This window comes from Bombyx mori, chromosome 20 (assembly GCF_030269925.1).
Source record: "Bombyx mori chromosome 20, ASM3026992v2".
Classification (NCBI taxonomy): Eukaryota; Metazoa; Arthropoda; class Insecta; order Lepidoptera; family Bombycidae; genus Bombyx; species Bombyx mori.
In genome coordinates, this window is record NC_085126.1 from 6,155,656 (window position 1) to 6,168,723 (window position 13,068).

Genomic DNA, 13,068 nt, shown 5'->3' on the forward strand with positions numbered 1-13,068 from the left:
TTGACAGATAGTTTTTCATACACTTATAGTATGGTCAAAACTTCTAGCTCAGTGCTTACTTTGGTCCAAAAGATGTCACATGAACTTACATTCAGTCGAAATTTCTTAAGATTGCGGCTTAATTAAATAAATAATAGTTTAAAAAAACTAACAAAATACACTTTTATAGAAAATCCAACTAAAAAATAGAAAAAAAATAGTGTAAGAAAAAATGATTTTATTATAAAAAAGCGTGGGGTGCTTTTCAGGATATTATCAAAATAACCCTTCTACTCATATCTATCTGTTCATAAATAAATAATAATATCTGTTCATAATTCGCTTTTTTTATAATAATATTATTTTTTAGTTGGATTTTCTATAAGAGCGTATTTTTTTTGTTTTTTTAAACTATTATTTATTTTTCGTTTTTTAATTGAATTTAAATTTGTTCAATTATATTTTTTCCTTTTTTTATTTTATTTAGAATAATCATTTCGAGTAAAGCCGACGTTTTGAAGAGGGTCAAAATTATATTCAAAGATTCCGTTACATACTAACACACATACGTCTGAAGCTAATAAAAGCGTATTAAAAACTGAGATTTTTTCTTCTTTTACAGCGATGGGCGGTGACGCGAAATGCACGTTCGGCACACGTATGGCCATCGACATACACATGCTTAACGAGATCATATACAGGGAAGTCAAACATTTCAGGAACTATAAAATTTACAGACCCAATTTCGGATGTTAGTTGTTTTTGTTTTATACATATTTATATTGACTTGGTCAGACTTTGAATGCTTCTTTAGAATGCCTTTGCATTGATTAATAGTTTAATTAATTCAACAATTATCATATTCGTATCAATCACAAGGTATCAACTGCTAAACTTTTCTAAATTCTAGATAAAACGAACGCGTGCGATTTACTGGTGGTAGGACCTCTTGTGAGTCCGCAGCCCTGTCTATTTCTGCCGTGAAGCAGTAATGCGTTTCGGTTTGAAGGGTGGCGCAGCCGTCGTAACTATACTGAGACCTTAGAACTTATGTCTCAAGGTGTGTGGCGCATTTACGTTGTAGATGTCTATGGGCTCCAGTAACCACTTAACACCAGGTTGGCTGTGAGCTCGTCCACTCATTTAAGCAATAAAAAAAAGTGTGTGAAAACATGTCTATTACATTTTATATACAATTACTTGAAGCGTAGCCTTTTAATATTCGTTACTTATTGTTCACATAAATTTCTCTCCACACGAAACTCGTACAGCAATCCCTGTTACTGGTAAATTCTACGCCGCTCATGATCAGCTAAAAGCCGAATCCGAGGAGCAAACGAAAAAAGTGGACGATTACTATCACAACGTCGCCCAGACCAGGGCGAAGGGACCACAAAGCAAATATCCGTCGCCGGCCACTGAGAACCAAGAGTTAGATTTTCATTCGTTTGTTTTTTTTTTCTTTCACAAGCCGTTTTTCAAATGAATTCTGTTCCTAATATGTAATTTATTTGTCATCACGTCGCAACGTTGAGATCAATCAAACTAATATAATGAACACTACGGTTTTCGTGATCACACATTCTTAGTATATTGTTCGTCGACATTTGAATATTGTATTAAATACAATATATCAATTATCCAAAAAAAATCACTATCTTTACGTGTCTTTTTAAGATTTTTGTATCTGTTCGCAAAGTCGTAAATAATTAAATCAAAAATAAAGATTAAACCGTAAAAAGAAACGTAAATAAAATAACCGTAAGAATAGTTTTCTGTCCACGACTCACTTGAAGCAGAGAATACTAACCATACGTACTATTCAACAAAGGCATTTTTAAACATTTTTTTAGTGTAATATAAAATAATTCTTTTCACTTGATTTGTTCCCACAATATTACTTGTTCCCTTTTTTGGAGCTAATGGCCACTGGAGCCCTTAGGCGCCACAAAAGGTATGCCGATCTTTAAGACGTGAAAGACTGTCCAAAACAGAATGAACGCTTTAGCGCGATAACCCGCAGTGGGCACTTACAATAAGCCGAACCACCAATAATTTTGCAAATAATAATTTTCTCAGCCTTTATTTTTACTATATGATGTTTGGCTCCATCGTGGTAATCATTCATGAACATGTGTGAAGTATTTGTTTGATTAGAAAAATGGGCACCTGACGGTAGGATTTGATCGCCGGCATTGTCGCGTCGCTACAGCACTCATCGCTATACATTCGGTACAAAACACACTCAGAGGTTCCAAACGATCAGTGAATACGAGATTAAAGGCAATTCTGTGTGGATCAAAATGGAGAAATCTGTGTGACTGATACAAACATAACCTCTTCAGGTACGGCTGGTACACCACACCGCTCGTCAAAATGAACAGGAGCGATAAACGTTTCTACCAGCCGAAGAAGGAAAGCGAAAACACCAAAATCGAAATAGTTATCCTAATGTCTAATCCCAAGTCTAAAAAATCTAAATGACACTTCAATAAACACTCACACCTGCTTATAATTAAACTTGTTTATAATAAACGAAAAAAACAATTTATTTTCAACTTATTGTATCATTACGAAATTTGACGTTTGAGCCCATAGGCATTAACAACCACCTTGAGGCATGAGGTCTAAGTCTCTATTTTATAGTATAAAGGCTCGCCCGCTTCCCTTCAAAATGAAAGGCATTATTGCTTCGCAACTGGAATAAGTAGGGCCGTTGTACAAGGTTGTACTCGCAAGACTAGACTTCATTGGGCTGATCCAATGCTGAATTAATCGCTTTGTTATTCTTATCAAAACTGGTTCATTAATGTTGGCCTTGAATAATACTTATAATACATAGCTCGGGTAAATGTAGACTTTGAAATCACTCCTTTTTCACTCCACTTTCATAGAACACCGAAAATTCATTTCCAAAATGGATGATACCTAGCAAAAAAAGGTTTTTGGAAAAGAACTTTAGAGGAACGCAGAAATTAAAAATGTTAGTGGTATCCATACCGGGATATAGAATGGCCTCGACTATTGGGAGCAACTTTTCTGTTCTTTTTGGGGTATCGCATATGAGATTTCCGAGTCGTATCTGCGTGCAGCTTATCTAGAATTACTCTTAAATCCCTGATGGTTCACCTATTTTGTTAGAACCGGACAACATGAGATTTGTCCTAAACGAACTTAGTTCTATCCACAGCCTGTATAAAGGAAATCATACAACTCAAAATCGAACACCAATTATAAATTTTTATTCTTCGACATTTTTCGTGTTCGTAGCGCACTGGTTCCAAGTCCGTCGAATCTTTTGTTTGTAGTCGGATTTCTCTAAAGGCCTCAAGTGAGCGGCAGAGACACGATCACTGTAATAAAAATCATTTAAAAATATCTGTCGAAGCTCTGTCTTCAAAAGAAGAACTATAATTTCATGCCAATTATCCTATGGGTGCTGATGATATCAAGGTATGCTCATTACATTTGTCCACACCAAAAATTCTTTGCAATCTTCTACGGTCTGAAAGAGTACGATCTTAAATATTAAGTGTAATAATAAGTTAAGCATATCAGTTATGTAATAGCGTATTTGGTAGTAAATGTGTAATAATGTTAAATTTTCATGCAATGTTATATATACAGATTTTTTTCTCTCTAATGTTATGCAATGAACCGCTTTTTTTACCAATGTAAGCAGTCGGTACTTGAAATTGTGTTAACATTTAGTGTGAAATCAATGTATTATATGTTACCTGTAATGTTCTGCGCTGATGTATAACATGTTGGTGCCAAATTAATAAAAAAAAATAATTTAATTGTATTATCTATGTGAAAGAGCGTGGCCGTACACACGTAGTGAATGAAGTCTTTGATCTACAGTTGGGCTGTTCAAACGACATACTTTTGCGGGCTAATTAGCTTTACTACGAAGTTTGAAGGGCGGCAGAAAAAAAATTACTCAAAAACAAAATATCCACTTTTCAGACAAGAATACTTTCAAAAAAATAATAGTAAAATATAGCTTCACTAAAGATAAAGATGAGTTATGAGAAGAATAAAGATGAATCATACCAAATATTGATTATATGTTTTGACGAAAAAATCTATTATCCAAACTATTTATATCCAAAACTATTTTCTGATTCAAACATTCGTCGCGGGCCGCATGACAACAAGCCGTCGTCTGGACAACCCTGATCTGCGGTATCATTTATCTACCGGTATCATACATCTATCATTCATCTATCTACTATCTATTTATCTACTATCACTAGGCGTCCCATCTCATCCACACATCCAGAGCAACAAAAAAATAATCGTAAAACCTTGCTTTTAATACTTACGCAAATTCCTCATAGGTTTTGGCGGTGTGTATAGCGTCGCATTTCACGTCATTAACTTGCCAGTATTTTCTGTCGTCTTCTACGCAATTCCGGAGCTGATTCTCCATCGCTGCAATGTCTTCCTGGTTCAGGGGCTTGTTCATTGCAACTATCGATTGAAAATACGATTATTAAAAATACGTTTTCCGGAACCGGGCTGTCAAGGATATTAGGACAAAAAGGACTTTTGTTTGAATCATATAACAAAACAACACAACTTTTGACAAAACAACTTTTAAACCTTACTTTCTTTATATTGATGACAAACCACTTTTGTTATATGTTGCTTTGTCAAATAAATGTTGTGAAAAATTGAACTCAAAAATACAAGCGGTTGTCATGGTAACAGAACCTTGGTCATAGATAATACAATTTATCAACGTACCTACATATATGTTCACTTCATCATTGTTACCCTGCGGCATGGCGCGGCGGCAGCCCGGTAATGACTACTAGGGTCCAAGCATTACGTCTTAGAAGATGAACTTGAGACGATTGAGTATTAAATCGAAATCCCATTTGGGTTATATAATGGTTGTTATAGCACAAAACCGGCAGCGCCACAAAAAAATTTTGTGCACTCGCAATATTCCAAATAAGCATGAATTAGGCAAAATTCAAAATTTCCACTAAATACAGGATACTAATAGCAACTATTAATATTAAACGAAGGCGCTGGATAAACATAGTCGTAAACCGAAATTATGTGATAGACATTACTTCATCACCAATCCGCCAATCATTTCCAATCCATCCGCCAAAGAAATTAAAGTTCTCACTATGCCATCCCAGTACATTTTTGAAAATTTGATGTATGTTCGTAAACATATTGAGGAGTTTCCTAAAAAGTCGGACATACATAATAGAAATACTAGGAACAAACACAAGCTTGTTGTGCCGATGAGTAGGTTACATAAGATACGAAATTCATTCGGGTGTTTGTCTGTGCGCCTGTACAACAAAATCCCAGAAGATGTTCAGAACCTACATATACATAGGTTTAAGAAAACTGTTAAAGAACATCTGTGCAATAAAGCTTACTATAAAGTCAATGATTATCTAGAAGATTGCACAAAGTGGGAATGAATTGCTCGCTCCGGGCATTTCAATATTGTAGTAATTGTTACGTTATAATACTCATTGTAAAAAACTCATATTTAAAAAAAATAATGTAATATTAAAAAATTAACAAATAATAATTTATTAAAAAAAAAAAAAAAAGACATGCCCGCTGAGTTTCTTGCCAATTCTTCTCAGGACGGAGGCTAGTTCTTGTGAATTGGCGGTAGTTCTTTTGACGTTCAACAAGTATGTACTTTCATTTATGTTGAATAAAACTTTTTTGATTTGATTTGATTTGATTTCATTGAAGATCGCAACAGCTGTACACTATTTGCACGCAATAATACGCAAGTTGTAGGCATTTGGACACTACAATATCATTTGTGTGTAATTTGGGCACTATGGCTGTTTTAATAGAACTAGAGATCCCGCAGTAGACGAAATTCGACTATAAATAATTGGAATTGTAAGTTTGTACACTATTATGATTGTATTTTATACTTCTATAATCACAAATTTCGCCAAGACTACACTATAAAAAATATTAACAAAGACAAACCATATTCTATTCTCAATTTAACAACAGACGTCAAGAACAAAAGTTTGACAATAAATAGTATGCATGCGTGTGTGCGTCAAATACATGGTATGTAGTGTGTGTGATGTTTTCTTTATTGATTTAATGTATCTTTTAAGCATTATTTAAAAAAAATATTAGCATTGTGCACTTCTTCTCTATATTCTCTATAAGTGTGGAAAATTTCATACTCCTCCGTCCGCGCAATTTTCGTAAAAAGGGATACAAAGTTTTTGCTTCGCGTATTAATATATAGATGCAGTGGCAACATCTTTGGTTGTGCGAATAGTTTTCCCGATTTTTCTAGGGCAACTTTTCCACCAATAAACTCTGATCATGGCTGACCTAGAGGGCGGGGCAACGCAAAGTCGCTGTCGCCTTAAGCACATCCTATCGGATCCTCCTGATCCACTCTCGGTGCTTTTAGGCACGCAAAGCACCGGTCACCGTTCTCGTCAAACACATCGAATGCGATGTACAAACTAGCTCACATACACAACCGACTGAGTTTCTGGCCGGATCGTCAGATTCAGTAAAACGCTGCCTTCGTTTTAGCAATTAATTCCAAATTAAACCCTGTGAGCTCATCTACCAATCCGGGCGTAGTTGGAATAGCCCTTAAGTTACAAAATGTAGGTATTCCTAACACTATGCCTAACCTATTCCTAACCTCACAAATGTATCGTAAAATATATCCAAATAAGTAATGCAATAATGCGATACGTAAGCTATACAAATTGGAGCATAATAGGAGTATTATTAAACAAGTACACGCACTTTAGTGCAAACAATAACTTGACGACTCAAAAGTAGTCGCTTCTGGGAGCAAAGCAAATCTCGGAAACTCTATTTTAAATATCGGAAACAATTACTAAATTTCACATTGACATTTCATTATAATTAGTTGTTCGCTTATTTTTAGTTCGCTTATTTTTATTATACCGGTAATTAATTCCGGTCATTTACCTTTAAACCATAATTTGCCTCCATTATCTATTCGCAGTATATTTTTAATACAGGACTCCGCACTCCAATTCGATCTTGTTGCTTTCAGTAATTCAAGTCTTCCTTTGCCAATGCAAAAATTATCTAACCCACGAACGTCATATCTCATGTAAATAAATAGCCTTGCGTAAAATAAATGAAAAATAAAAGTTTTTTAAATTTCCCTTTAAATTAGAAATAAATTGATAGTAGGAAATAAAAAAAAAAACTGAATTGCAAAAGTTCTTCTCTTTGTCTTTGAGATTTAAGAAATCGTATCCTATAATTATACACGTAATACATACATTCATATGTACTTATATTTCAATCGATAGGTACAACCACCCGTAATTTGTTTCCTATAGTGGTGCTCGTCCACTTGATGGTTGTCTGGAAGAGATTGCTCTTAACAGTAACCGTCTACAATAAAGCATTCTCATTATTAACTCTCTCTCTCTCTCTCATTATTAACGACATCTATCTGATTCAGTTAAAAAAATTTAAGCATCTTATCTTTTTTTTTATTGCTTAAATGGGTGGACGAGCTCACAGCCCACCGACGTAAATTACCCAACGTAAATGCGCCACCGACCTTGAGATATAAGTTCTAAGGTCTCAGTACAGTTACAACGTCTGCCCAGCCCTTCAAACCGAAACGCATTACTGTTTCACGGCAGAAATAGGCAGGGTCATGGTACCTACCCGTGCGGACTCACAAGAGGCCCTACCACCAGTGCACAGTATCAGAGTATTGTTTCAGCGAGAAAGAATATTACTATTTTTAAAGTGAACCACATTTCGATGCCTCCAACGAACACTACTCTAACTCAAAATTTTGAAATTTTGTTTTTTCACTCAAATCGCTTCACCATGTTAAAAGTATTACAATTAATCACTATTGATGGGGTTCGAAGAAAGAGTAAATCAGCTAGTTACACAAGCCATAAACCATAAACATATCTGCAATAATAAAGATTTTATCAACTTTTTTCATTTAAACGCTCCTCCTGTAAATTTACGAATTTGGAGTTAGCGTAGTGTTCATTGGAGGCATCGTCCACTTCGATAAAGCGGCACAATACGAGAACCCTCTCATCGTGGCCGCCGGTAACTACATTCCCGATCCTGCGGACAGAATGGAAAGCAGTCGACGTCGCCCAAAACACGTCATCTCGGATCCTCCCGATCCAATAACGGTGCTTCTAGGTACTTCAAGCACCGGTCACCGTTCTCGTCGAACCCGTCGCTTGCGACGAAGGGCTCGACGAGTAAATTAACTCTCAGACACAGCCCACTGAGTTTCTCGCCGGATCTTCTCAGTGGGTCGCGTTTCCGATCCGGTGGTAGATTCTGCGAAGCACGACTCTTGCTAGGGTTCGTGTTAGCAACGTCATCAGGTTTGAGCCCCGTGAGCTCACTTACAAACGTTAGGGTTACGCTGAAATAGCCTCTCAAGGCTCTCAGCTTAGGTAAAAAAAAAATATGGAGGCATCGTAAATGCTCTCGACTAGCAGTTCGTAAACACGGCTAACTTCAGGCAGTAGTTACCCAACAATCGAGCGATGAAAACAAAGCTATCTCGCTATAAACGTAAACGTGCCTAAACAATGAGCGAATGGATTTGAATAGTTGAATGCCGACAAGCAATATTATACGTAGTTATTATACTCCAACTTAGAATTTGATTACAATATGATGCTCGGTAAGTATTATAATTTTATGTTCTGTTTTAGTTTTAGCGATTCACAGCGATAAATCTTAATGAATAAATTTTGGGTGATTCAATTTTGTAAACGATTGAATATGCGTAGTGCTTTTTGATATTTTTTCAAAATAGATTTTACCTTCAAAAGTTTTATATTTTAACATACTAAAAACAAGTTGATAAACAAATGTAGGTAAACACACAACGCAACGGTGTGCATTTTTCGCGTGGTATTGTAGATAAAAATCCGGAATACAAAATGAAACGAACAAATCATAGATAATACACATACATTAGTCATAGACAAGACTTATTAACTCCATGTAGACAAGTAACTCAAGCACTCAACAAAAATATTTACGGGCGTTGGCCACTAGACGGCTTCGCTTCGATTAGTTTCTCATTGCTCCCGGCATGGCAGTAACATATTACCTATCCTTTATTTTATTTTTAATGAAGGATTTTGTAAATTTTCAGAAACCACAAATTGATAAAATTTAATCAATTTGTCTATAACAACAAAATACTTGTAAGATTTATTATTTTTTTATTTTCTGCGTTTAGATAAACAATAATTATTATTAAGAGCCTTAACTTTAACAGCATGTAAGTTTAGGGGCATCCGCTAACAGATGTCGCTAATTTCCATACACAAAAAATGTTTGTCTTAAAGTATCGCAGCTTCAAGGCCCTGGGGCCAATCTAATTCATTAATTGATTTGCAGCGATATTTTTCATCACTTATATCGCCCGATGTCTCGGTTACGTGGCCTACGAAATGTTTGAAGGCTTCGAAGTAACAGAATCAGTTAAGACGAATACAACGAAATCGAATCTTTCAACAACCGGCAATGTATACTTTACAGAGAATGATAACATCGTTCTGTACGAGGTGAGTGGAAATTAAAATCTTATGATCGTATGATAAGCATCCTTAATAATCTATTTAAATAAAAATGAATTGCTGTTCGTTAGTCTCGCTAAAACTCGAGAACGGCTGGACCGATTTGTCTAATTTTGGTCTTGAATTATTTGTGGAAGTCCAGAGAAATAAATAAAATATCGGAATTAAATAAAAATAACAATTTTGTTTTTCCTTTGATGTGGGGGACAAATCGGACGGATTCCTTATTCAAAAATTTAGGTCTTTTATTTATCGATTGAGGCACTACGAAGTCTGCCGGGTCAGCTAGTATTATAATAAATGTTAAAAAATCTTCTTAAAGATCATTGTTGCACTATATTCTATTACTAAACGTAAATATTTATTTTTTGTTACCTTATCTCAAATGACTTGCACACACAAGAGTTTGCACCATTTGGCTTTGTCGTACCGACTGATCTATTTAAACTAAGCGAAATTACATCTAGCCGTTTTAATTCACTATTTCTGTTAACGAGCTCGTGGCCTGCGGTAAGTGAGTACCGGAGCCTATCATACATTGACACCCTCACCTCGAGACATCTCGTCGAACCCGTCGCTTGCGACGAAGGGCTCGACGAGTAAATTAACCCTCAGACACAGCCCACGAGTTTCTCGCCGGATCTTCATTCTGCAAAGCACGGCTCTTGCTAGGGTTCGTATTAGCAACGTCGTCAGGTTTGAGCCCCGTGAGCTCACCTACTAGTTAAGGTTACGCTGATATAGCCTCTCAAGGCTCTCAGCTTAGGTAGGCAAAAAACAAAAAAAAACTCGAGACATGATGGTTTAACGACTGCCCAAATGACAGCAATGTGACGAAAATAAGCAGGACGACATACCAGATTAGTGCGTATTCAACAGAATATTCTACCATCAGCGAAATGGCGACAGTGCCGACGCTATGAAACCTAGGTCAAGTTTCAATTAAAATAACAGTACTATTTTCTTGTTAATTTAAAGAAAAACACTCCTGGCTACGAAACGATTTAAAGATGTGTTACGTATTTCAGAACGTGACCGTAACACCGAAAAGGGTTTCGAAAATAAAACCTAAATGTCCTGAAAACGAGAAGCCGTCAAATATAGGACCGTACGAAGTACCCACTCAAAGGGACATCGTATTTTATATTAAAGATACACTAGTGAGGATGTACAACGAATACCACCAGAAGGCGTTGTTGCTGCTGAAAGACATTAAAGAGGTTAATTTAACACAATGTACCTATATTTTTACAGGTGGTAGGACCTCTTGTGAGTCCGCGCGGGTAGGTACCACCGCCCTGCTTATTTCTGCCGTGAAGCAGTGATGCGTTTCGGTTTGAAGGGTGGGGCAGCCGTTGTAACTATACTTGAGACCTTAGAACTTGTATCTCAAGGTGGGTGGCGCATTTACGTTGTAGATGTCTATGGGCTCCAGTAAGCACTTAACACCAGGTGGGCTGTGAGCTCGTCCACCCATCTAAGCAATAAATAAATAAATATTTAAAAAAAAATGTGAAAATGTTCATCGCCTTGTTGGTGTAATTAATAGATATGTGGTACAGTAGGTACCAGTCGAGGAACCAATGTCTTTGTTTTTTTTTCTCCGACCAACGGTAGACTAAGGGATTATTCCACTACGTGCGGACAGGCAGGCAAGATTGTCAAAGATAAAGGTATTCTGCCTAAATTTTAATAATATCTCTGTTTTCGTCTCGTATATTTTTGGCATTAATATATTGGACAGTGAATTGTACAATGGATATTAATTTCAATTGTGTATTTATTGTTCATGACCTATTATAGTTCTCGTGTAGCTGTTACCCAATTATTTTTGAACTTTGTACAGTTGGGTACAGTTACGCAAGGGATACTTCTTATCAAGGCACTTCAAGTGGCGCCTGAGTATTTTTTAAAAGTAAGTTTTGTTCGTTATTTTCAGCCAATTGACTACAGCTGAATATAACTTTCTCATAAAAATAATATAAATTTAAATCTAATTAAATAATAGTATAAAGTAACACAACGCAACGTTCAAACCTAAACATGTGACAATAGTTAATTTGAAACGTGTAATTGGCCATTAATAATCCGTCCTAACCGTACATAAATTTGGGCTATTTAACCTAAAATATGTGAAACAAATTTATAATATCCAGGCTACAAAAGCTACAACCGAAATCGAACAGAAGTGCCACGTCAAACAACGAGAATCGTATCGAAACTGCGTAAAACGCGTCGGCAAAAAGTGCGAAACGATCACGAAAACATTCGTCACTACAATAGAGAAGCAAAGGGAAGATGTGACGTCGTTCAATGAGGTTTTAATTCATATTTTTTTATTAATCTAGCTGGGCGACATGATGTCAGATGATTGACCTTATTACTGCGTGAATATTGCCCAATCCATTTATAGTTATTATAAATATAAAACTTTATTTGTTTTGTAAAATGATTATACCACTCTTCAAGCAGGAATACAAGTTTGCTTCACGCCAAAAATATCCGATGCTAATATCTACTCGTGCATTCTCGCGATATGCCCTATCATTGTTACAGTATTAACCATATGACCATCGAAATATTAATATTGTCATTTATAAACGTCAAAATGAGATCAAAACTTTATATACAATTTAGTGATTTTGAATATTATTCAACGTTTCTAAGCATCTTGAACATTATTACTGGATTTTGTATGGTGTTTATTTATAATGTATCTTATAAGTAAATCGATCCTGCTATCTGTCGTATAAGAAGTGGCAGGCAATATACCGCTGTGTCTAGAGTGTAAATTATCTTCCATCAATCATGTGATTCAGTGATTTTAAAATTCAAATTATACTTCGATTTCAATGTCAATAAATCATACTTTTTAGATGTCAAAACATATTGTCACGGATTTAAAAAAAAGAAAAAAGCTACAATGTCGACAAAATCTGGTATCGATATCGACTGGTGGTAGGGCGTCTTGCTAGCCTGCACGCAGGTATTACCACCCTATCTATTCCTATCGTGAAGCAATAATGCCTTTCGGTTTGAAGGGTAGGGCAGCTGATTTATTCTAAAACTGAAACTTTAAACTCATATCTCAAGTTAGGTGGTGGCATTTACGTTGTTGATGTCCATAGTCTCCGATAACTACTTAACACCAAATTAGCCATGAGCTCGTCCACCATATTAGCAATAAAAAGGGAGAAGAAATAAATTCAATTTCATCACTAACGTTCCATTGAAATCAACAGGCTACCGTATGCAATATTGCAGCATTAAAAATGGATCCATTAAAATTAATCAAGATCATTGCGATGGAAGACGCATCATTGAGTTTCGCTCTGCCCGGTTTCTTAAGATTATTAAACGCATGTTCCAGATACTGTGATGAGTATGTTGATATTAAAAATGAATTAATGTTTCAAGAATTTAATGCAAGCATTGACAAAATTAGACTATGAGACTAATAATAAATGGTGGGCATCATCGATGTCATCTC

At 35.8% G+C, this 13,068-nt stretch overlaps 2 protein-coding genes across 8 annotated transcripts in view; one reads left to right on the forward strand and one right to left on the reverse strand.

Annotated features, from left to right (window-relative positions):
• Positions 1-13,068, forward strand: part of LOC105841503 (uncharacterized) — a 40,386-nt gene that overhangs the window by 26,694 nt on the left and 624 nt on the right. For 4 of the 6 annotated variants that reach the window (XM_062674362.1, XM_062674364.1, XM_062674363.1 and 1 more), the window contains 6 exons: positions 602-730; positions 1,251-1,410; positions 9,400-9,566; positions 10,607-10,798; positions 11,735-11,896; positions 12,821-12,960. In XM_062674362.1, the coding sequence (XP_062530346.1) occupies positions 9,453-9,566; positions 10,607-10,798; positions 11,735-11,896; positions 12,821-12,960 (608 nt within the window). In that variant the 5' untranslated portion in view covers positions 602-730; positions 1,251-1,410; positions 9,400-9,452. Of the gene's footprint in view, positions 1-601; positions 731-1,250; positions 1,411-8,522; positions 8,672-9,151; positions 9,204-9,399; positions 9,567-10,606; positions 10,799-11,734; positions 11,897-12,820; positions 12,961-13,068 lie in introns of those variants that run through there. The other 2 variants (XM_038018081.2, XM_012689676.4) reach the window with 2 other exon arrangements.
• On the reverse strand, positions 3,200-5,564 carry LOC101736613 (coiled-coil domain-containing protein 103). 2 transcript variants are annotated; one of them, XM_038018083.2, is made up of 3 exons: positions 4,593-4,709; positions 4,308-4,455; positions 3,200-3,332 (listed from the first exon to the last, which is right to left on the reverse strand). In XM_038018083.2, the coding sequence occupies exons 2-3, from the start codon at positions 4,448-4,450 to the stop codon at positions 3,221-3,223; spliced, it is 255 nt and encodes an 84-aa protein (XP_037874011.1). In that variant the 5' UTR covers positions 4,451-4,455; positions 4,593-4,709; the 3' UTR covers positions 3,200-3,220. The 2 variants fall into 2 exon arrangements, with proteins under 2 accessions (XP_037874011.1, XP_037874012.1); XM_038018084.2 differs by having other exon boundaries at positions 4,308-5,564.